This window comes from Salvia miltiorrhiza, chromosome 8, assembly GCF_028751815.1.
Source record: "Salvia miltiorrhiza cultivar Shanhuang (shh) chromosome 8, IMPLAD_Smil_shh, whole genome shotgun sequence".
Taxonomy (NCBI): domain Eukaryota; kingdom Viridiplantae; phylum Streptophyta; class Magnoliopsida; order Lamiales; family Lamiaceae; genus Salvia; species Salvia miltiorrhiza.
Window position 1 is genome coordinate 55,064,890 of NC_080394.1, and position 25,184 is coordinate 55,090,073.

General features: G+C 37.2%; 3 protein-coding genes, 1 long non-coding RNA gene and 1 pseudogene across 6 annotated transcripts; 2 read left to right on the forward strand and 3 right to left on the reverse strand.

Annotated features, from left to right (window-relative positions):
* Positions 1–869, forward strand: LOC130998712 (gibberellin 2-beta-dioxygenase 2-like). Its single transcript, XM_057924123.1, has 3 exons — positions 1–439; positions 541–783; positions 839–869. Exons 1-3 carry the CDS (start codon positions 282–284, stop codon positions 867–869), a joined length of 432 nt encoding a protein of 143 aa, XP_057780106.1. The 5' UTR covers positions 1–281.
* A 198-nt stretch (positions 870–1,067) lies between these two features.
* Positions 1,068–3,394, forward strand: LOC130999255 (pentatricopeptide repeat-containing protein At1g62930, chloroplastic-like). Of its 3 annotated transcripts, none has more exons than XM_057924766.1 (2): positions 1,068–2,757; positions 2,952–3,394. In XM_057924766.1, exon 1 carries the CDS (start codon positions 1,156–1,158, stop codon positions 2,734–2,736), a length of 1,581 nt encoding a protein of 526 aa, XP_057780749.1. In that variant the 5' UTR covers positions 1,068–1,155; the 3' UTR covers positions 2,737–2,757; positions 2,952–3,394. The 3 variants fall into 3 exon arrangements, with proteins under 3 accessions (XP_057780749.1, XP_057780752.1, XP_057780751.1); XM_057924769.1 differs by having other exon boundaries at positions 2,889–3,114; XM_057924768.1 differs by having other exon boundaries at positions 2,941–3,114.
* Positions 3,395–4,790: 1,396 nt separating this feature from the next.
* Positions 4,791–7,197, reverse strand: LOC130999256 (cytochrome P450 71A1-like; annotated as a pseudogene).
* A 3,384-nt stretch (positions 7,198–10,581) lies between these two features.
* Positions 10,582–12,798, reverse strand: LOC130999257 (uncharacterized). Its single transcript, XR_009093457.1, has 4 exons — positions 12,290–12,798; positions 11,814–11,936; positions 11,204–11,238; positions 10,582–10,926 (listed from the first exon to the last, which is right to left on the reverse strand). It is a non-coding gene; the product is annotated as an uncharacterized LOC130999257 (long non-coding RNA).
* Positions 12,799–13,365: 567 nt separating this feature from the next.
* On the reverse strand, positions 13,366–14,969 carry LOC130999258 (6,7,8-trihydroxycoumarin synthase-like). The gene is made up of 2 exons (XM_057924770.1): positions 14,083–14,969; positions 13,366–14,018 (listed from the first exon to the last, which is right to left on the reverse strand). Exons 1-2 carry the CDS (start codon positions 14,962–14,964, stop codon positions 13,404–13,406), a joined length of 1,497 nt encoding a protein of 498 aa, XP_057780753.1. The 5' UTR covers positions 14,965–14,969; the 3' UTR covers positions 13,366–13,403.
* Positions 14,970–25,184: the final 10,215 nt, after the last annotated feature.

A 25,184-nucleotide genomic window follows, 5' to 3' on the forward strand; every position in this document is an offset into this window, starting at 1 on the left:
TACTGTTTTTGATCGTGGATTGAATTTGTGTTATCACAGAAATAATAAAGCCTTCATAAGAACAAATCAAGATAAACATTGCTCTGACATCAAGACATGCAAGGCGGCCGCCAACGCCGTCGCCATCCCCGTCGTCGACCTCTCGGAATCCGGCGCCAAAACTGTCATCGCGGACGCCTGCAGAGACCTCGGCTTCTTCAAGGTGATCAACCACAGAATCTCCATGGATTTCCTGGCCGAAATGGAGGCAGAGGCCATGAAATTCTTCAAACTGGCGCCGCATGAGAAGGCGCAATTCGGGCCCCTTCGGCTACGGCAGCAAGGTCATCGGCCCCAACGGCGACGTCGGGTGGGTCGAGTACCTCCTCTTCTCCACCAACCCCGACCACATCTCCCGCAACCCTAACTTCGCCGCGCCGGGGATCTCCCAAACATTATGGTAATTAATTAACTAATCAATCAATGAATGCGCATGATAATGAATCGATTAACTGCATGGGCGATTTAATTGGGGGGAAATTGGATGGGATCGGATTGCAGGGAGATGGTGAGCGAGTACGTATCGGCGGTGCGAGAGATGGCGTGCTCGGTGCTGGAGATGATCGCGGAGGAGCTGGAGATGACTAACGGGAGGTTCCCGAGCGTGAAGCACAGGGTGTTGGCGGCCCCATTCAAGTTCCATCCGACAAGTGCGCGAGCTCCTTCCTATTCATCTGTTTTTTCTTTTGTTTTGATTGCTAAAGTTATTTTTGCCTCTTTTTTATTGCTTTGCAGCTGGCCATCGTTTAGAGAAGAGAGAGACACCTTTTGTTTCATCTGTTTTATTACTATTGTGAAGTACCACACTTCCAGCGCTCGCTGGAACTTAGCGGTCGCTGGGTTTCCAGCGGGTACTGGGACTCCGCGGGCGCTGGGTCTCTTCTAGCGGGCGCTGGTTTCATTGAATTCAATTCCAAAATTAAACCGTAAAGTCTGTCGTCTGGAATCTATGTGAATTCCATGGAATTTAAATTCCATGAACTTTTTAAAGTCTGTGGAAATCCACAACGAATACACCCCCTATCCAATCTCGCAGTCTCCCTTTCCTCACATTAAATCTCAGCGCAATCTCGCAGTTTCCCTTTCTTAACATTAAAATCTCGCCTTCGATTAAGGATGATGAGCAGAAGAGCAGCTGTTTCTACAATCGATATCATTCATGGAAGAGGATTTCTCAATCGATGGTCGCATAAATCGGGTATTATCTCTCCTCCGTTCTCTCTCTTCTCTTCCCATGCTTTTCAACCTAAGCGTCCCAGCATCGATTTCGGTTGTGTTAAAGAATTAAATGATGCTATTGAATTGTTTCAAAAAATGAAGAGTATGCGGTTGGAGGCTCCTGTTATCGCGTATAATAAACTTATGAGTGTTAGTGTAAAGATTGAGCAATACTCTTTTGCCCTTTATGTGTTGGATGAAATGCTTAGGATGGGTGTTCCTGTTGATGTTTACACGATGACTATTACTGTCAACTGTTGTTGTCTCCTGAAAGATATAAACTCTGGTGTTGCTATAATGGAATTCTTTTTTAAGAGTGGTTACGAACCAAATGTCGTGACTATCGCCACTCTCATTAAAGGGTTTTTTATGAACGATAAGGAGGCCGAAGCTGTGAAATTGTTCGAAAAGGTTCTGGATTTAAATCTTTGCGAGCCAAATGGTGTTATGATTCTGCATATTATAGATGGGTTGTGCAAAGTTGGACAGGTCATGGCAGCCCATGAACAACTTCTTAGATTAGAAAGTAGTGGCTTCAGAGCCGACGTTTGGAGTTATAGTGCGTTAATTGACGGATTCTGCAAAGAAGGAAAGATGGTAGAGGCTGGGAAGATATTGAAAACTATGACGCAACAAAATATTTCTCCCAATGTCGTCACATATTCTTCGCTTATTGATGGGTTTTGTTTGAAAGGTGAAAATGAGAGAGGAAAGAAACTACTGGATCTCATGACAGAGAGGGGCCTTAAACCCAATGTTGTTACCTATGGTAGCTTAATCAATGGATATTGCAAGAAAGGGAGCCTCGATGAAGCTTGGCTTCTTTTTCTTGAAATTCCGGGTAAAGGTTTGAAGCATAATGCACATACTTATAATACCATGATACATGCATTATTTAGGAAAGATAGATTTGTTGAGGGCTGGAAACTTTTTGAGGATATGGAAGCTCAACACATACATTCCGACTTGCATACTTATAATATATTAATGGATGGGTTGTGTAGGAATGGGGAGATTGATGAAGCTCTTTCGTTACTCCACAAGATTAATGTGAAAGGATTTACTCCTGACATAGTCACGTATGGCTCGCTAATTGATGGATTATGCAAAAATGGCAAACGTGATGTTGCAAGAGGTCTTTTGAGGGAACTTCCTCCTAAAGGTTTGCAGCCTAATGTTTGGATATATACAATGATTATTGATTCACTTTGTCGAGAAGAATATGTGGAGGAGGCAGAATGTTTGCTTGTAGAGATGAAGAACTGTGGCTGTGAGCCTAATCGTGTAACATACAACATTATCATCCGAAGTTTGCTAAAGCAAAATGAGCTTCACAAGGCAACATCATTCGTGGAAGAAATGCGCCAAAAGGGATTATCAGCAGATTCTCCAACTTCTTCGGTGCCAATTGAACAGAGTGGAGATGATTTCTTTCTCAAATTGATGATGTACCTTGCTCCCAAGGATACTGTGTCATAGTCCATTTCTTCTTGATACGAGGTTAGTGATTTCGACAGCGTGATAATATCAATACAGTTATAATATTATTGTGTGTTTCCTTGTGTTTTTTTGGCCAACATACCATTCTTTTTGCATAAGAGGCTGTAAACTTTTTATTTTTTGGAATGCAGTTCTGCTAAAACTTGTATTGAAACTGCTGGTTTTTATTTTGCTAACTTGGAGATCTGTACCAGAATGTGGTTGCGATATGTCATGCTGTGTTTGTTTTCCAAAAGCACACATTGTTGCAGCAGGTGGTATTCGTAAATGCATCGTTGCACTACTGATTGGGAAACTGCGTTGTCGACGCCGCCCTTCTTAGTCTTGGCCCGCCTAAAAACGAAGAAAAAAGACGCTGGCTGGGATTGAAGCGGAAGAAGGGGATGGCGAGGGAGTGGGAGCAGGGGAAGGATGGTTCAGTAGTGGTGAAAGAGGAGGCGGAGGAGAGCGTTGCCGCAATTGGGGCAGAGGCTGCTATGGAGTATATGTTAGTGTTTATGTTGTAGATATAGATGGCGAATATATGGCATTTGTATGTGGTGTGTGTGCAAGCTTAAGTGTAAGGGATAATGATGCCTCTGATTCATGAATTGAATATGAGGTTTTATATCAAACATAAAAATCTATTATTTACATATATGCTCGTTTATTATAGGAGTATATAAATGTAAATTGTACCTAGTAATAATTTATTATATTTTCAAACTAAATTACTTAACGAGCTAACTACCAAGCTCACGTTTGATCCGTTTATTTATCAAGCTTTACTAAATGAGTTTAGGAACAAGGGGAAGAGCATTCTTCTTATGCATTGCCATTCCCATTCAAATTTGCACAAAACATTTGCCAATGCAAGTTCGATTTCAAACATGGGGATTCCAATCCCAGGACACGCTCTCCGGCCAAATCCAAACGAAATCACCGTCGGATTCTGACCCCTCACGTCGATCTCGGCCGCCAAGAATCTCTCCGGCAAGAACTCATCTGCATTTTCCCACGTGGAGGGGTCTCTTGCAATAGCCCAAGCATTGATAAACACCATACTTCCACCTTCAATTTCATAACCATTTATGCTACATTTCTTGATAGTCTCTCTTGGGAGTTTCTCTATGTCTTTCTTTCTGGCCAATTGCCTTATCTCTGCTTGCACTTACTTCATCACCAGAGGCATCTTCGTCAACGCCCACACTAAAGCAGCAGAAGTCCCATCGCTGCCTCCGATTATTATTACACCATGTAGGTAGGTAGGTAGGGATGTCAATCTGGCTCGAATAAACCGACAATTAGGTAAGGTTAAGGCTGAAAATTTATATCATAGCTCGGATAGTTTGAGCCCAATAAAGGCTGACCTAAAAATGAGTGAGTCGGCATGACTTATTAATTGGTTTTCAAACTTCGTTGCTAAATTTTTCAAAGTTAGCAACTACAAGATCTTTTCATATGTTTGTGAAATATATTTTGATTTCATATTTGAAAGTTATCCTCATAATTTGATTCGCTATGTTTTTATTTTAAACTTATACATGTAAAAATTAGAAATTGATAATTATTTAATAAAAATATGGATATTCTTATTTATCTAAGAGTTACCGATTAATTATCACGTAAGTAGATGTCGATACATATTTAATATGAATATTCATTTGTTACAATTATATAATTATAAAGATAAACATATTAATTTCATTTTATAAATTTTCATGCCCGACGGACCAGACTGGTTAGCATGAAACCCGGAAAATTTTTGTTAATTAGTGTTGAGATTTTCTAGTACGAAAAAATTGCAACTCGAGGTTGACTTGATTGACATTCCTGCCCAAAAACGATATATGTGAATAGTTAACACGTATTATACGATATATTTTTGCAATAACACATAATATTTTCATATTTAAGTGAAACATTAAATAAGAATTAATTTCGTAAAAACAATATTTTTATATAGTACGTATTATTAATTAGAAAAGTGAACTATGTTTTTGGGACATCCCAAAATAAAATAAGAGACTAATTTCATGAGAAGGAGTGAATACTATATAGATATATATATTCATAGTCGGAATACCATAAATATGGTAAAATTCTTTTATTTTACATCACAACTTTGGCAACAAGGCGAAGAGCATTCTTCTTATGCAATCCAAATCCAGGCTCGGAATGGAAATCAATGTCTTCCTCCTTCATTCCATGAGGTAATTCCCATTCAAATTTGTGCAAAACATTTGCCAATGCAAGTTCAATTGCAGACATACCCATTCCAATCCCAGGACACCCTCTCCGGCCAAATCCAAACGGAATCACCTTCGGATTCTGACCCCTCACGTCGATCTCAGCCGCCAAGAATCTCTCCGGCAAGAACTCATCTGCATTTTCCCACGTGGTGGGGTCTCTTGCAATAGCCCAAGCATTGATATACACCATACTTCCACCTTCAATCTCATAGCCATTTATACTGCATTTCTTGGTAGTCTCTCTTGGGAGTAAAAGTGGACCAGGTGGAAACAATCTCAAAGTCTCCTTCACAACTGCCCTCAAATATGGGAGTTTCTCTATGTCTTCTTCATCGATCATCTCTTTCTTTCCGGCCAACTGCCTTATCTCCGCTTGCACTTTCTTCATCGATGAAGGCTTCTTCATCAACGCCGTCAGCGCCCACTCTAAAGCAGTTGCAGTCCCATCGCTGCCTCCGATTATTATACCCTGCAAGGCATGCTCAAAACCCTAGTGTATGTGCTTGTGTTTTTGTACAATTTTATCTACATTTGTATTGAAACCCTAGTGAATAATGATTTTAATTTAAATCCTTTAATATTGGTAGTAATAATTAACTCAACATTTAAATAGAACTAATAATAAAAGATACTCATTTTGACCTAATGCACACCTACACGCTAAAGCATAAAATAATAAGAGACTGAATACTTTTTATACCCCTTCTGTCTCTCATATTTATGCATACTTTTTCTTTTTGGTATGTCTCTCAAATTTATGCACATCCTATTTTCAAATACTAATTTATACTCCCTCCGTTCGACAAATCTTGATGCATATTTCTTTTTGGGCCGTTCCACGAAGCTTGATGCATTTCTAAATATAGTAACAATTACTAAAAAATAAGGGTTCTTAATTATACTTAATTATGACTTTTAATTCTACTTTATTACCCGCACACTTCTACTTTATCACCTTTCTACTTTATTACCTACACACTTAAAACATTAATCTACAATTCCTTAATTCCCGTGCTGAAAACAAATGTATCAAGATTCGTGGGACGGAGGGAGTTCAATTTATCCTTATATCTTACACTTATTTATCCACAATCTACTCAACAGTACTCTTAATGTGTGACATTAATTTTCTTCACTATCAATATACTTTAAACAACTTTTTCTTAAAACTCTTGCCGGAAGAAGGTATGTATAAATATGGAGAAAGAAGGGAGTATGTTTTTACTTATTTTTACTTATAACTCTTCCCAATATATATATATATATATATATATATATATATATATATATATATCTCCCATACTTAAATATTAATGGAAACGTTACCACAAGTAGTGCTTTGATGTGATCATGTGTGATATCAAACGAAGCCGATCCATCTCTTTTCATCCTTACCATAACATCGATAATGTCTCCTTCCATAGATTTCGGCCTATTCAGCTTCATGTGCTCTTCAATCACTTCTTCACAGAAAGCATCCATGTCTTGAAAAATCTTGTCCAGCTTCGCCGCCATTCCAGAGAGATTATCAATCCATCGAAGCCAAGGCAAGAAATCCTCCATGAATAAATCCCCAAGAACAGCATCTGCGTCGTGAAGAAGGTGGAAGAAATTTCCATAGCTCTTCCCTAATACAATTCTAGCGACGGTGTTAGCAGCAAACGACATTATCGTCTCGCTCAAATCGGTGGCGGCGGATGAAGAGGCATCTCTAGTTATCTTCTCCATCATCTTCGACGCTTCATCTCTGATAATTGGAAGACAAGTCTAAACTTGCTTCGTGTTAAACATATGCACGGTGGAGATCTTCTCCGTGTAGGGAGAGAACGCGAAGTCGAGGCCGTCGTACGACAGCTTCCTCAGGGCGGCGAGAGCCGGCCGGCTCGAGAAAGCAGCGTCGTGCGATTTCACGATCTCTTTCACTGCCTCTGCCGAGGAGATCACGACGAGGCGCCGGAATCCGAGCTGGAGGGACATGACGGCGCCGTACTGCTTCGAGAGGCGGCGGAGGTACGTGTGCGGGGATCGGCCGTCGAATTGGTGCAGATTGCCGATGAACGGCAGCCGCGGTGGGCCCGGTGGAGGGAGTTCTTGTTTGGCATGTTTAGGGTTTTGTGTTTTGAAGTAGAGGATGCATGTGAGGATTATGGGAAGAGCTAAGAGTAAAATAAAAAGAAATTGCATTATTATATCTAATTGTTGAGGTGTCTTGTCTTGTAGATTTCATAAGGGAAATTGGTAAGAATTTGTTTATTTATAATTGTAATATATAATGGCACGTGAGATAAATAATTAATGCGAGGTGGCCTAACAAGTGGAATTTTTTGTTTGAAGCCGTAACAATTTAAAGCTCTACGGTAATGGACACGTGAGCTAAATAATAATTTTTCCCAACAGGTACGAGGTTTAATAAAGGATTGAATATATCTATGAAGAGAAGAAAAAGATTCATCAAAATTAATTTATAGGTTAAAGTGCAGATCCATTAGGGTAGAGAGGCTCATAAAGCGTATATCCTTCAATAGTAGACATTAAATCAAATAGGCCCCCGAATTTCAAAAAATTAAACAATTAAACCCAAGGTCTAAACGGTCGTTTTCGTCCGTTAGTTTTAATTTTATTTTTATTTTTCTGAAAATTGGAGCGTTCTACCGGCGTTTCTGCCCCCCCCCCCCCCACCCCCGCTGGGGCTATCCTGGCTGATCGCTGGGTTTTGCCTCACCCAATTTCTTTTTGTGTGGCAGTGGGTTTCCCATCGTGGTCCCCCCGGCCCCTCGATCCGAAGTTCATCCACCGGCGGTCCACATAAAAACCGAAGAAGAGATTTAGAATCGTCCATAGCCGGAAAAGTTTGCCTGGAAAAACAGAAAACAATCTCCTGAAGTCTGAGTAAGGGAAGAAATTTAAGAAGAAACCCTGATCTATCGCTGAGTACGGATTTTTGAAGAAGAAACCCTGCTCCAAAACATTGGTTCGAAAATTCCAGATTCAGTTCAAATCTCCCCTGAAGTCTGAGTAGGGGAAGAAATTGACAACACCATTAATCTAGATTTCGACGATCGGATAGAGTTCTCCTCTACAAATTTTTTCACTGATTTTTTTTTTTATAATTAAAAGGTTCGACATTAATCGATTATCAGATTATTTGTGAAAATTCCAAATCTCTGGATCATTGTGCTGTAAATTTGTAGTTGATTGTTGTTCGAATTTTCTAGTTAAATTATGTTCTTATATTCTAATCCTCATCTGCAACTAACCACCGATGTTTCGCAGAGAAAAATCACCAAGAAATTCTGAAGATTTTTGTTCCCCGGGTGCCTCCGACGCTTTTTTGGTGGTCGGAATCCCAATGGGTGGCCGGAGCCCCCCAACGGAAACAGACAGTGCATTTTCAAAAAAAGAATTAAAACTAATGGGCGAAAACGGCCGTTTAGACCTTGGGTTTAATTGTTTAATTTTTTGGACTTCGGAGGCCTATTTGATCCAATATCTACTATGGAGGGATATACGCTCTAGGGCCTCACCCTAGAGGTGCATCTGCACCTTAACCCTTAATTTATTAGGTATTTTATAAATAATTTGTGAGTTATTTTATTTTTTTAAAAAAATTAATGGTTGGTTAAGCCATTAGGTCATTTGGTTCTACCTGTTTGAACGGTTTTCGTTTTCAAAACCGAATACGTAAAAATATATATTGATAAACTTTATAAAGATCCATTCCTATTCGTTGATATGATGTTCAATATTCACATAGTCGAGATTCACGAAGAAGTATTGCGCTATTTACCACTGAGTGGATTTCTTATGGCCCAACTTGGGTCAATTCCAAAAATCATTAATTTTAATAAATTAATAAATAATATTTTTTAGAAAATTCTTTTATAAATATATAGGTCTTGTAAATGTTATAAATTAACAATTATTAGAATATGAGAATTGTGAATACTATGATAATTAATTTAGTAAAATACGAATCCATCTTCAACTTGAATACTTTCATCGATCATTAGGATTTTCAATAATATCAGCCGTAATTTAAGTTTGTATGGCATGAAAAAGTTTATAATATTTAAGTTTACTTGAGAGGCGAGACTTGCTTACTAGTGTTTAAAAATTTAGAAAATACTTATTAATTAATACTAGTGTATAACCCGTCGACATTCGACGGGATTTTAAATTATGATTTAAATTATGTATATTATTTTTACATAATATAATTATTTTTAATTAATTTAACTTGATGTAATAAAATTTACATTATATTAATCTCAACTATATTCGTCAATTAAATGTTAATTTTTTTGCTAAAATAATAAAAATACCCTTTTATATAAAATTTTTTATACTTTTTCTATATTGACGGATAAAAGTTAATTTAAGATCTCATATGTCATATAAGCATCATCTCATCTCAACTCTACAAGATTAGAGGATCATCAAGAACTCGAAAGACAATATTTGACTTTTGAACGGTAAACTTTTAAGCATTATCTCGTCTGGACCCTGAAACACTATATCTGACTTTTATGCGTCAATCGTTTGAACATCACTATCTGATGCTTTAAATATCATAACTCACTTCTAAACATTATTTTCATTAGGAGCTTGAAAGATCAGGACTGACTTATGAGATTATACAATCTGAAGCTTATAAGATCGACTAACTTCTAAACATCATCTTGTATGGTTTGAAAAAACATAACAGGCTTATGTGCATCATCTCATTTGAAGCTAATTAAAATACCATAACTGCGTTTCAAGCATCATTTCGTTTGAAGTTTGAAATAATAAAATTGGCTAGTAAGCATCATCTTGTTTGAAGTTTGAAAGACCATAACTAAGTTTTGAGAATCATCTCGTCTAAGGATTAAAAAAATTGATATGAGATTCAAATTATATCATGTCAATTTATATGAGAATATTTATTTATCATAACTATTTTATATCCTGCGTGGCACTCTCACAATTTAGTATTTGCTTCACCCTAAATTCTACACTATATGACATTTTTACATTTGTTTTCATCTATTCAACATTGAGTTTATACAAAACTTCATCAATTCATAACCTAAATAAAAGGCTCAATCTCCATGAATACATTAGCTCATCTATCTATCTTTCCCACATTGATATTCTTTCAACTTCTTGTACACTACTATTTGCCACCCATACCCGCAACCCACGAATACCCGTCACTCGTTGGGTATCCACCAATCCGCTACCCGTCCATATCTACCACCCACTACCCATCGGATACCCACCAAGACTTGAGAGGTAGGGGCGTTAACAAATGCAATAAACCACCAAACAAATAAATTACCACAAAACTGCAGCAAATTTTAAATAAAATTTCAACTTCTTGTACACCGGTGGGAATCTTCACTGATTGAACAAATAACGATTTCATTGTTAAAAGAAGGCTTAAATAACGTACTCAAAATAGCATCCATTAATTGGATAAACATAGTAGTTTTCGGGTTTTATTCATTTAGCAAATACGTCATCCGTTTTACATGCATTTCAATTGTATAAACCGCAGCTTCACATGCGATACATACCAAAATCGGAGAGGAGTACAGATAGCAGTAAAATAAGAGGAAAATCATATATTAATTTAAAATCAATCGGTAATATTCTGATGGATTTATATACACAGAAATCAAATGATAGTTCAAATTTGGCAAGTAATTACATCATAGGTCACGAACAATCAGGTCATCCACTTGACTTGAGCTTCAAGTTTATTAGTTTATAAAATCCTTCTGCTCAAAAGTGTGCCCACCATCAGCACATATTCGTGACTTTTCCATATCCACTATCCAAAGCATAACTTTAATTCTTCCTAAGTGGATTCATTCTATCTTTAACATAATAAAACTTGGCCCTCCTCGCTCTTTTCTTGTCCAACACTGTTATCTCCTTTATGTTTGGAGAATTACTGTCATTTTCCAACTCAATTAGTAACAAACATTTTTTCATGTGGCAAGAATGAATAGATAAAGGTAGCAATCACATATGCTTGAGTCAGAAAGTCTATTATATGCATTTGAGATGTTTCTGAGCATTGATGCATCAAATTTTCTAACATTAAATGAATTTCAAATAAAACTGTAAATTCATGTAAGGAAAATAAGGAGCAGGCAACAATGTGAAGGTGGTGCAAATAGAGATCAGAGGTAGTTAGCTTATTTGAAATTCATAGGCATTTAATTTACCTCTAATGCAGTGTAAAATGGCTCCACAACGCAAGCTGCAAAATAACCAAGATTAAAGATCAAATGATAATACAACAGAAAAGGGGCAACCAAAGATCCAAAACTGCAGTAGTTCATATGCAGTGAAATGTTAAAATGGAGAACATATAGTATAAAGGTCAAGAATTTCATTTGGTCCCTGTCCTATATAACTCAAAACTTTTATAAACATAGACCTCTATTGCAAAATACTATATCACAATATAACAATCTAACAACATCAAGAGCAACAAAATCTATTTGAACTCCGTGATATCCTATATTAATAACTACTTGCATAAGAAACTATAGCAGTTTACAAATCTGATTTTGAACTTATACAACCACAAAATTTCTATCAACATGTATATATCTCATAATTACAATAAACCATTACTACATATAATTTTTTTTGATCACAAACCATTTTCTTCCAACCTAACACATTATAGATCATTGTTTTTCTCCTCCCAACAGATCAAAATGCATCAGATATGAATTAAATGACACTGAAGCAGTCATCTACAAACTAAAAATCCCATTCAACGCAACAGCAAACGGAAAACAGAGTAATCAAAACCGAAATTCGTACCGAATGAAGTAAAGCAATCGCTTACTCCCTCATAGAGTTAGTTAAAGTGAGAATAGGAGTGGGCGACTGCAACACAGCGGCTGGCGAGCGGCGGTTCTGGACCAAGCACCTAGAACCAAAAATCTGGAAAAAAGAAGAAAAATAAGAAGAAGGTATTGCCGCGTTAATGCAAAAGAAAAGAAAGACAACAAAAGAAGAAGAAGGTTACCTTGCGTCTGCTGCATCGTTAATAATTCAAACTAATGAATTTATAGATGAAAATTTAGGGTTTAAGTTTCCTTCGATAAAATTCTTTCCAAAAAAAAATCTTTCTAAAGTTTATAACCATTCTATATTTACATAATTTGCAGCAACCGAAAATTAATTAACATAAAAATCTAGGGTTTAAGTTTCCATTGTTAAAAATCTTTCCAAAATTTGTTCTTTCTAAAATAATAATCATTCTATAATTAAAATAGTCAAACATTAATACTTACCATATGGGGGAAGGGAGGTGGCAGATCGATTTCTGGTTTTCTGGTGGTGGGAGGGGCAGATCGGCGGCCATGGCTGCCGTGGTTGCCGGAAATCGCAAAGAGGCGGTGAGGATTTGGGGATCTAGGGGCGCGGCGATTCGCGGTGGGTGCCGGCGAGGGGAATCCATGGTTGAGAGCAGAGCAATAGTCATTAGTGTTGAGAGCATCGGAGTCGGATTGGCCGTCGGAGTCGGAGTGCCGGCGCGGCGAAAATGGGGAGGCGGCAAGCGTGAGTACAAAAGAAAGAAGCGGCGATGGAGAGGTGGAATATCACTAATTTAATTGTTGAAACAGAGGAGATGGCAGATCGGAGGGCTTGTCACGACGGTGGCCGGCGCGACGAAGGCGGCTGTGGCGGTGAACAGTGGTGGCGGCGAATTGCTGTTGAGGGAAGGTAGATGGAACTTTTGTTAGCCAAGGGACAAAAGCCAAGGGAGTACGACTGGTTTTGAATAAATTTTGTGTACTATAATGATTAATTAATTAATGAGAATAAAATAAATAAAATAGCTGATGTGGATCTATATTGCCACTTGTCATGTATATTATAAAGCTAGAGCTTGAACCGCTAATCGTATTATAGAATCTGTTACTCGAGCTCGAGTTTGTCTCGTTTAAGGTTCGTGTACTAGCTCTATTGAATGCTCGATTGAAGGTTCGTGAACAGGCTCGCAAACATGTTCACGAACAATCGAATTCGAACATGCTCGCGAGCTTAGTGAGCCGAGTGCTGTCAGGCTCGAACTTGGCTTGACAAAACTATCGGGCTCGAAATCAGGCTTGAGCTCGGCTCGTTTACTAACGAATCGAGTTTCGAACGAGCTTTTTTCGAATCGAATTTCTCGAATAATTGCGAGTAGCTCTGTTTGTTCATTTACAGCTCTAATAATAGGAGCTTTTTTTGTTCGAATCTCGAATATATAATTGCGAGTAGCTCTGTTTGTTCATTTACAACTCTAATAATAGGACATAAGGGACCTTTTAATTAATTAAATCTCCATTGTTTCATTCATTAAATTATTTATTCAGGGCTAATATTAGGACAAGTTGTTTAGACACGCGCGCTAGCTAAAATCTAAGCAAACAAGAGTTTAGGCACAAGGCGAAGGGCATTCTTCTTATGCATTACAAGTCCAGAAATGTAATCGAAATCAATGGCTTCTTCCTTCATTCCAAGAGGCAATTCCCATTCAAATTTGCACAAAACATTTGCCAATGCAAGTTCGATTTCAGACATGGCGATCCCAATCCCGGGGCAGCCTCTCCGGCCGAATCCAAACGGAATCACCTCCGGATTCTGACCTCTCACGTCGAGGTGATCAGCCGACAAGAATCTCTCCGGCAAGAACTCATCTGCATTTTCCCACGTGGCGGGGTCTCTTGCAATAGCCCAAGCATTGATATACACCATACTTCCACCTTCAATCTCATAGCCATTTATACTGCATTTCTTGGTAGTCTCTCTTGGGAGTAAAAGTGGAGCAGGTGGAAACAATCTCATAGTTTCCTTCACAACTGCCCTCAAATATGGGAGTTTCTCTATGTCTTCTTCGTCGATCATCTCTTTCTTTCCGGCCAACTGCCTTACCTCCGCTTGCACTTTCTTCATCGACGAAGGCTTCTTCATCAACGCCGTTAGCGCCCACACCAAAGAAGCTGCAGTCGTGTCGCTGCCTCCGATTATTATATCCTGTAAATAGTCGGATGAGATTCAATTGGATTGGAACTTTGAGATATTTAAATGAAAGCATTACCACAAGTAGTCCTTTGATGTGGTCGAGTGTGAGATGAAACGATCCCTCTCTTTTGATCCTTAGCAAGATATCAATAACGTCTCCTTCCATGGATTCCGGCCTATCCGGATTCATGTGCTCTTCAATCAATTCATCACAGAAAGAATGCAAGGAAGAAATGTTCTTGTCTAGCTTCGCACCCATTCCAGAGAGGCTGTCGATCCATCGAAGCCAAGGCAAGTAATCCTCCACGAAGAATCCTCCAAGAAGAGGCTTCTCGCCATGAAAAATGTCGAAGAATCGTGTTTTCCCATAGCCTTCGTCTCCTAATCTCCTCCCAAATGCAGCTCTGGAGATGGCGTTAGTAGCAAACGACATCATCGTCTCACTCAAATCGGTGGCGGCGGACGAGGCGGCGTCTCGAGCAATCTTCTCCATCATCTTCGACAATTCGTCTTTGAAAATGGGGCGGAAGGATTGAACTTGCTTCGTGCTAAAGAGATGGATGGTGGAAATCTTCCTCAGCTCCCTCCACGCGTCGTTGTAGGGAGAAAACCCGATGTCACGGCCCTTATACGGCAGCTTCTTGAAGGTGACGAGAGCCGGCCGGCTCGAGAAAACGGCGTCGTGCGATTTCATGATCTCTTTCACTGCTTCTGCGGAGGAGATCACGACGAGGCGCCGGAATCCGAGCATGAGGGACATGACGGCGCCATACTTCTTGGAGAGGCGGTGGAGGTACGTGTGTGGGGATCGGCTGTCGAAGTGGTGCAGGTTGCCGATGAACGGCAGCCGCGGTGGGCCCGGCGGAGGGAGCTCTTCTTTGGCATGTTTAGGGTTTTGTGTTTGGAAGTAGAGGATGAGGATTATGGGAAGAGCTAAGAGTAAAAGAAATGGAGTCATGTTTGGTTGGGTTGGGTTTTAAAAAAAAGAGTTAATTGGCTATAAATACACGAATTATACTCAAATTTTTATTTTTAATTAATATATTTTTAGTTTTTGGAGATATAATTAATTATAATTAAATTGACTGAAGTCTGATTAGAAATATGAAGATACCGATGAAAAGTGCTTGACATTATCTTTTCGATTATAATTAATTATATTGTTTTGGATTTTGGTTATCGAATTGATAAAGAAATGACATGAAAATTGATGTCACGAAACTCTTTATATATTTTTTCTTTTTTTCGACCACTTATGATGACCCAAATCCAACAACACAAAAATTCCTGTAAAACCAATTTTATGGTGAAATCGTCTTCATAATGATACTACTTCAGCATACAAATGAAGTGTCATACTGTCATTAGAGAGTTATTATCAAAATATTTTCGATGGTACCTTCGAATTGTTCATTAGACTCCAGATATATATTATCAAAATATATTTGTTTATTGAAAAAATAAATCTACTCGATTAGAAACTAAAATTTGAATATAATTTGTTTATGTATAGACGATTAACCTAAAAAAAAAGAAGAATTGATGGTATTCAAAGTTTTATTGTTTGAATTAGGATTGAAGTACATATATGGGTCCATATAAAAGTACGACGTCAGGGAGGGTTAGCTAGGTTTGTAATAATGGCACGCAGTTCTATTATAATTAGGCTTCTATAGTGAGGGTTCGTTTTATACACGTTATGAGATTACGTGTGTAGGATTAAAATCAATCTTATTATTAGAATATCTAGATCATATATGATAGAATGTATTAAAATATGTATGTTATATATAATTCAGAGATTGTTATATTAAAATTATATATTATTAATAATGATTTATTATAATTATGATTATGATTTGCATTATGAGATGCTAGAACACAAATTTGTATAATAATTTTCAACTTTTAATTTATAAAAGTCATTACTTTTGTACCAAATAGAATATTTAATTATCATATATATATATATATATATATATATATATATATATATAGGGTTCAATTCTAGGGAGAAGCTGTAAATGAGATTAATGAATTTTTCAATAAATTCTTTGAACTTTTCAATATAACTGACGAACCCACAAATCTATTTAATTTGTTAAAAAATATACTAGAGCCAAGAATTGAACCCCAGATCAACCGCGAGTTCATAAGAATTTACAGTAAAGTTCATCAAATATATAGCGTGAATAAATCATGTCCGTTAGATCAAAATAAGATCAACGGATGAGATTACTTCTCTCTTTTTTCTTACATTTAGGCCTTCTTCATTGAACCTTGGCCTATATATATATATATATATATATAGGGAGAAGATCCATAGAGAATGGTAAGTATTTTGAGAATGGAGAATTAATATAAGCCCTTAGATCTATATAATCTCACGATCCTTATTTATCCTAATAGCTATGTTCGAATTTTAGCTTTAAGGTTATCTTAGTAATTTTGTTTTTCAATGTAACCGTCTGTGTTTTATTTAAGGTTGACCGAATCTTTATATCATTGGGTAGATATGCATGATTCATTTTTAATTGTTTATTTCTTAAATTTGTTTTGCTATTTTATGTTTCAGTTTCGGTTTTTTATTATTGTTTAATATGTATTATAATAATTTTTTTTTCGTTCAGTAAATGATATTCGTGGTTTATGTTATGAAAATTTTCGAGTGGTTTCATATAGTAAATGTTTAATATGTATTATAATTATTTTTTTCGTTTAGTTATTGATTTTCATGGTTTATGTTGTGAATTTGTTCTAATTCTTTCATATAGTAAATGTCTTATATTTATTATAATTATTTTTGTTTTCGTTTAGTTAATTATATTCACACTACAAAAAAACGCGTATTTACCGGCGAAAATTACCGACGGCAAAATCGCCGTCGGTAATTAACGGCGGCACGGCGGCGGCATTCCAGGCGACCCGAGCTTTCGAAATTACCGTCCAGTTACCGACGGCAAACTCGCCGCCGTTAACTAGCGACGGCGACGCCGCCGGTAAGTTTCGAATATATAATAAAACATTAAATTAACACAATTACCGACGGCGTTTATGCCGTCGCTAGCTAGCGGCGGCAATTGCCGTCGGTAATGGCCAATATTAGGGCACGCGTAACCTCCTTTTTTCACTTCTGCGCAGAACAGATCCCCCACCCCCCCGCCGCTTCGCCCCTGCTGCTGCTGCCTGCTGCTTCCACCAGCCGACCACCGCGGCTTGTTACCGACGGCGTGTTGCCGCCGCTAGTTAGCGGCGGTAATCGCCGCCGCTAGTTCTCCGGTAGGGGCTGCCGGACTCCGGTGGCTCTCTACCGACGGCAAACTCGCCCTCGGTAACTAGCGGCGGTGTCTGCCGCCGCTAATTCTCCGGCTAGGCTCCGCCGTTTAACGGCGACAATTCCGACGGCATCGCCGCCGTTAACTGCCGACGGCGGATGTGCGCCGCCGTTATTGTCGTTGCCGACGAACCTTTTAGCGGCGGGAGCTTGCCGCCGTTATCGCCGCCGGTAACACTATTTACCGGCGGCCGTCTTTTTTTACCGACGGCAAATCGCCGTCGGTAATCAGCGCTTTTTTTGTAGTGTCATGGTTTATGTTGTGAAATTATTCGAATTGTTTCATATAGTAAATGTTTGATATGTATTATGTTTGCAATTTATAATCCATATAATTTATTTTATTTAGATGTTTGTGATTTTGTTAATGTTGTTCGAAAAGTTCCACGTTAAATATTTTATGATAGCAATAAAAATTCAAATATTTTATAAAGATGTTCGTAATTTTTTTAAGCTAATTCGAAATTTTTTTGTAAGCAAGAAAAATTCGAATAATTTTATTAGATGTTCAGAATTTTTATATGCTTGTTCAAAATGTTTCATGTTAAATATTTTACAATTATGAATCAGATATCAATAATATTATTTTGAATTATAATGCGTAATGAATATGGCCGTTCAAGTATTTGTTAGTTAAATTTTCATATTTATTTGTCAATTTTTTTAGCATGTTTTTTGTTATTCATCAATTTCATATAATTATTCCTTAAATTAACAAAACATATTCATTAAGTATTCATTAAGTATTTTTGCTTTCATGGTTTATGTTGTGAATTTGTTCTAATTCTTTCATATAGTAAATGTCTTATACTATTTATTATAATTATTTTTGTTTTCGTTTAGTTAATTATATTCATGGTTTATGTTGTGAAATTATTCGAATTGTTTCATATAGTAAATGTTTGACATGTATTATGTTTGCAATTTATAATCCATATAATTTATTTTATTTAGATGTTTGTAATTTTGTTAATGTTGTTCGAAATTTCCACGTTAAATATTTTATGATAGCAATAAAAATTCAAATATTTTATAATGATGTTCGTAATTTTTTTAAGCTTATTCGAAATATTTTTTGTAAGCAAGAAAAATTCGAATAATTTTATTAGATGTTCAGAATTTTTATATGCTTGTTCAAAATGTTTCATGTTAAATATTTTACAATTATGAATCGAATAAATATTTTGAATTATAATGCGTAATGAATATGGCCGTTCACGTATTTGTTAGTTAAATTTTCATATTTATTTGTCAATTTTTTTAGCATGTTTTTTGTTATTCATCAATTTCATATAATTATTCATTAAATTAACAAAACATATTCATTAAGTATTCAAGAATATTGTTCAACATGTTCCTTGTTATTCATCAATCATCCGATTGGTATATTGTTCAAGTTGTACCAAATAAAAATTATATTTGTTTGAATAAAGACAATAATTTGTTGAATAATGTATCTACTACTCATAAACTATGAATAAAGAAAATATTGTTTTGAATAAAGTAATATTTTTCAATGAATAAAATACTATACATTTTTTCAAAGAACAAAAACTCAGATGAAAAAATAGGCAATCCAAAATCAAGATCTTTTGCTTCATTCCAACACAAATTCTTCAAGCCTTATGGTAAGAGTAATGAATCTCAAGGAAGCAAAATGCCCTCCATGTAAACAATAAACCCAAAGATTAAAGCGTACACATCACTGCAGCTTAGACATGAACTGAGACCAATAAAGAAAAAACATAATGAACTGCTAGAATTCAAGAGTCCATAAGAAATCAAACACATATAAGAAATTATTACCAGAACTATGTGAATATAAGACCACAAGAAGAGTGATGCAATCCCCAGGCTGAACAACATGAGTCAGAGCCCAAACCAGAGCAGTCTTAGGAATCTCTTTAGCTGCCTTAACAGCCACCACAACCTTCTCAGCCATGGCACAACTTTCTCGATTGTTGAGGGCAAACCTCTTTCCTAGATTGAAAAGCAAAAAAAATTGAATCTTGAATTGCCCCCAATTGAAAAGAAAAAAAAAATTGAATCAAAACCAGATCTTTCCCAAGGATCCCCAATTGGAGAGAAAATTTCGTTCTCGATTGTTGAGGGGTGGTACCTTGGCCTTTAATTTTTGAGAATCTAGGAGCACAAGGGCTGAAGCTTCCTCAGGCTCTGCCGACGGCGGCGCGCCGGCGATGGCGACATCGTTGCCGGGTTGACAGTGGATTTTTCTTTTTCTAAAAGTTTCGAACATACCTCTCCCGATGTCGTCTTCAAATCTTCTAATCGCTGGTGACTCTTCTCGAAAACTAAAAAATATTCCAAATGTCGCCTTCAAATCTTCGAATCTGCAGGAAAGATGGAAGATGGAAGATGGAAGAGTGAATTTCGAAAACCCTATTCGAGAATAGTTGAAACGGCGAGAAGATGGAGTGAATTTCGGAACTACCCGATTTACCTTCGTGGTAAATTTCCCCAAAAGGTCCTTCAGCATTCTGAATCTGTCAAATTCTATGGTCCACGCGGTATTCGGTTTTTTTTTTGTTTTTTTTCGAATTTATCTACACCATCGGATTGTTTAGATCTAAAGGCTTATAATCATTCTCTATTCTTTCTTAGAAGGTTATTCTCCATAGATCCTCCCCTATATATATATATATATATATATATAGGGGAGGGCTAAAATAAAAGCATTTCTTAATATATAAAATAAGAATCATTTTAAGCCCTTAGATCATCAAGATCTACGGTTGATTCGTAATCCTGTTGGATGAATTTATGGTCCTGAGTTCGAATCTCAAAGGTAGCAAAAATTTATTTTTCATAATTCATACCTTTATACAACGAATTCATACATGTTCTACATAAAATTCATACATTAAAAATTTCTCTTATTTCTTATTTTAAGATGTGCTCTCACGGTAGCCCTCCCCTATATATATATATATATGGTTAGATTCAATAGAAACAGTCCCCTATATAGAGAAAGGAGACGCAATCTGGTTCGTTAGATCAATCTTCATCAAGGATTGAGATTAGAAGTTAATATAATTAAAATTGGTAAGATGCATAATATCCCTATTACTCACTTCCCATTCTCTCTCCCTCATCTCTCTCTCTCTCTCTCTCTCTCTCTCTCTCTTCTTGAACCTGTAGATATAGTTTTATGAACTTGTAGTCATAGTAATCTTGAAGATATAGTTTTATGCACTTTCAGATTCCAATGATGGAATTAATTTTATTGAACTTTCAGGTTCCAATGATGGTTGAGTTTGTCGATCCATCGGAGGCTGTTTTATAAAATCTTGAACGTATATTTAATTTTATTGAACTTGTAGATATGGTCCAATGAACTTTTAGTTTTCTATAATTGAACTTATGTATGTACGTATTTTAATTTTATGGAGGCAGAATTTACAGAGGGAGAAGAAGAGATAGAGAGAGAGACGGCAAAGAGGGAGAAGAAAAGATAAAGAGAGAGATAGAGGGAGAGAGGAAAAAGGGAAGTGAGTAATTTTAGGGATACTATAATCTTACCAATTTTATTGTCAGAAATTATTATATTAATTATATTAACTTCTAATCTCAGTCCTTGATCAAGATTGATCTAACGAACCAGATTGCGTCTCCTTTCTCCATCTAACTTTATGTTTCCATAGAATATATATATAAGTGCTAAAATAAGAGCATTTCTTAAGATATAAAATAAGAATCATTTTCAGCCCTTAGATCAAGATCTACGGTTGATTCGTAATCTCGTTTGATGAATTTATGGTCCTGAGTTCGAATCCCAAAGGTAGCAAATATTTATTTTTTACAATTCATACATTTATACAGCAAATTGATACGTGTTCTACATAAAATTCATACATTAAAAATTGCTCTTATTTCTTATTTTAAGATGTGCTTTTACGGTAGCCCACCCCTATATAGAGAAGGGCTAATATATATATATATATATATATATATATATATATATAGGGTTGAGTTCAACAGAGAATTATCTTTTTATTCATCACGAACAAATCTATATATTTTACGAACAGATCAACATAAGTAATGAACATACGTATTTAGTAAAAATAGAGAAAAACTCGCCACCAGCAGGATTCGAACCTGAGGTAAATTGTTGTTCATGCGGTACATTGATTTGTTCATCAAAATTATAGATCTCTTCGTTTTTGTTTCACGATTTCTCTTTTCTCTAAATATTTAGCATTCTCTGTACCGTGAGAGCACATCTTAAAATAAGAAATAAGAGTAATTTTTATGAAATTAAAAATATTATTCACCCTAACTTTGAGTTTAAATGATAAAAAATAAGTACTTATATACCGTGAGAGTACATTGAGTGGATTACTTATGGCCCAACTTGGGTGAATTCCAAAAATTATTAATTTTAATAAATTAATAAAAGGGTTAAGTATCAAATTCTTCCCTATCGATGGTGTCCCTATCGCGTACAGGACCCTATAGTTAGGGTTAGAGCTGTTTACTATCGACAAAATTGCACCAAATACCCCCCTCACTCGCGCTACTTAACGGACGTTAACACCGTTAGAAAAAATTACTTTTTTTAATTTTTAATTATGGTGGGTCCGAACTCTTTCTCTCTCTCTCAATTCCGGCCAGATCTCCATCCTTCCTCTGCCGGACCGCCCTCTTCTCCTCCAGCTCCAAACCCAGCACATTCCCCCCTCTTCTGACCCGGTCCGCCTTCTCTCTCACCCGTATCTGGAGTACTAGGGTTTGGTTGAAACTTGCGCTGTCTAGGGTTTCTCTCCCTAGCGCGGCGCTGCCGCACGCCACTTCATAGTCCGACGCCGGCTGAAACATCCCCGTCGCCACCGCGATTCAATGCGCCACCTGTGACCTGCTGCTGTTCCTTTGCACGACGACGGTAGTGCTGGTAAAGGATGCCCGAGCATCCCCAACCGTCGACGCCGAAAAAAACTACACCTGGGCGACTGCCATTTACAGACAGAGCGCTTGAGCTCGCTGGCCACCATAGCGCCTGCCGGAGGCACAATAGTGCTCGCTGGATTCCGGTCCTGGGCACCTGCTGGTTGCCCGGAAAAAGTGAACCACCAGTTGAGTTTGGGCTCGATTCCGGCGAGGAAGGGTAGAGATCTAGTTGGAATTGAGAGAGAGAGAGAGAGAGAGAGAGAGTTGGGGCCCACCATAACTAAAAAAAAATTCTAACGGTGTTAACGTTCGTTAAGTAGCGCGGGGGGGGGGGGGGGTATTTGGTGCGATTTTACCACGTTGAGGTACTCCCTCCGTCCCACTATATCTGAGACTCTTTCTATTTAAGGCGTCCCACTGTAAGTGTGACTCTTTCATTTTTTGGTAAAGATTTTACCCTTTAAACACATTTTCACTTTTTCATCTACAAACAAAATACACTTTTCTTAATTTTCGTGTCCAAAAAAAAGGTCTCATATACAGTGTGACGGAGAGAGTAGTAAACAGCTCTAACCCTGACTATAGGGTCATGTACGTAGGGATGTCAATCGGGCCAGCCCACCGGGTTTTCGGGCTAGCCCTATCGGGTTCCGGGTTAGTCGGGTGCGGGCTAATCGGGTTGGAGATTTTTTCGGGTTGTAAATCTTCATCCCTAACCCTAAACTTTCGGGTTTCGGGCTAGCCCATCGGGCTAATAAGGTTAAAGGCGTAAAAATAAAATTATCATTTGTATTTTATTATTCCTAATGATCTAATGTATAATGTATAATGTATAATGTATAAAATATACATAGATATTAAATATACAAATTATATAGCAAAGCATGAAATGCAAAAATATAAGATATTCAAGATTACATAAACAAAATTATATTAAAATGAGACAGTAAAATTTAACATGTATCAATGCACTAGAATCAATCTGGATTATTACTGAATAATTGGTGGATTTGTTATGCACATCTCATTGACAGAAAAAAAAAAAAAAAATTGGTATCACTTTAAAATGATATAATAATAATTAATTTCTAACTAATGAGATACTAATAATCAAATTCTACAAAAAAATCCGTAATTAATTTCACTTTTTTTAATGAGATTGCACACACACACACACATATATTCTAACTAATTAATTTAATTTTTTTAATGAGGCTACATATATATATTTAAGCAAATACCATAGATCTAAACATAGCAGAAGTTGTAACTGGATGCATCAGTCACAATTCTGTCAGCCCATCGGGCCAGCCCACCGGGTTTTCGGGCTAGCCCTATCGGGTTCCGGGTTAGTCGGGTGCGGGCTAATCGGGCTGGAGGTTTTTTCGGGTTGCAATTTTTCAACCCTAACCCTCTAATTTTATCGGGTTATTCGGGTCGGCCCACGGATTTCGGGCTGAATTGACATCCCTACCTGTACGCGATAGGGACACCATCAATAGAAAAAAAATTTAGTACTTAACCCTTAATAAAATAATATTTTTTAGAAAATTCTTTTATAAATATATAGGTCTTGTAAATATTGTTACAAATTAATAATTATTAGAATATGACAATTATGACACTACAAAAAAACGCGTAAATAGCGACGAAAATTACCGGCGGCACGGCGGCGGCATTTCAGGCGACCCGCACTTTCGAAATTACGGCAAAATCGCCGCCGGTAATTACCGACGGCGACGCCGCCGGTGATTTTTAAATTTACAATAAAACTTTAATTTAACACAATTACCGACGGCGATTGCGCCGTCGCTAATTAGCGACGGCAATTGCCGTTGGTAATGTGTAAATATAGGTCACGCGTATCCGTCAATGAACATAATAGATGAACATTAGTATGTTCATTGTTTTCCTACGAACATTTCAACGAACATCAGTATGTTCATTGGTTTTTCTACGAACATATCGACGAATATCAGTATGTTCATTGGTTTTTCTACGAACATATCGACGAACATCAGTATATTCATTGGTTTTCTATGAACATATTAACGAACATCAGTATGTTCATTGATATTTTCTACGAACACTTCATTGACGATATGCAGATCTGCAAATCCGGCGCGGCGCGGCGGTCGCCACCACGAGCGTTCTACCATCGTCGTCTTCATCGACTTCACCGTGACGACGCCGGGACAGCACAACCTCGAGAATCCCTCCGCCTGCGATGCCGGCGTAGCAACAGGAGGAAGAGGAGATGGAGGCGATAGGGGAGGGAGGCGGTGGAAGGGAGAATGAAGGGGATGGCGGCGGAGCAGAAGCGGCGACGGCGATGTCAGATCTGGAAAAGGGAGGCGGCGGCTATGTGGGAGAGAAAGAGAGCGTGAGTTTGGGAAAAAAAGAGAGAGCGTGAGTAATGGAAAAGAGAGAGATATACCGTGAGTTGGAAGAGAGAGAGAAAGAAAATACAAATGACAAACCTAAGCTTTATTATATAAAATAAATGAAATAAAATCATAATTAAGGGTTAAATTATCACCCTTAGATTAAGCAAGATCAACGCACATGATTTGGTCTTTATTCTTTATCTAAGGGAGTGGTCTCCATTGAACTCTCCCCTATATATACATATATATATATATATATATATATATATATATATATATATATATATAAGGGAAGGCTAAAATAAGAACGCTTATTAAAATATAAATTAAGAACCATTTTCAGCCCTTAGATCATCAAGATCTACAGTTGATTCATCACCTTGTTGGATATATTCATGGTCATGAGTTCGAATCCCAAAGGTAGCAAAAAATTATTTTTTCGATATTCATACCTTTATACAGTTTATTCATGCGAGTTATACATAAAATTCATGCATTTTTACTGGTTCGTAATTCTTAAAATAAGGGTGGTTTATTGAATAACCGCAC

Bases quoted from the DNA above. Each gene is read 5' to 3' on its own strand.
- LOC130998712 (XM_057924123.1), top strand. From the start codon at position 282: ATGAGAAGGCGCAATTCGGGCCCCTTCGGCTACGGCAGCAAGGTCATC. The intron at 440-540 runs GTAATTAATTAA...ATCGGATTGCAG, and splicing joins GGGATCTCCCAAACATTATG to GGAGATGGTGAGCGAGTACG. The intron at 784-838 runs GTTTAGAGAAGA...ACTATTGTGAAG, and splicing joins TTGCTTTGCAGCTGGCCATC to TACCACACTTCCAGCGCTCG.
- LOC130999255 (XM_057924766.1), top strand. From the start codon at position 1,156: ATGATGAGCAGAAGAGCAGCTGTTTCTACAATCGATATCATTCATGGA.
- LOC130999258 (XM_057924770.1), bottom strand. From the start codon at position 14,964: ATGACTCCATTTCTTTTACTCTTAGCTCTTCCCATAATCCTCATCCTC. The intron at 14,019-14,082 runs GTAATGCTTTCA...GACTATTTACAG, and splicing joins ACATCAAAGGACTACTTGTG to GATATAATAATCGGAGGCAG.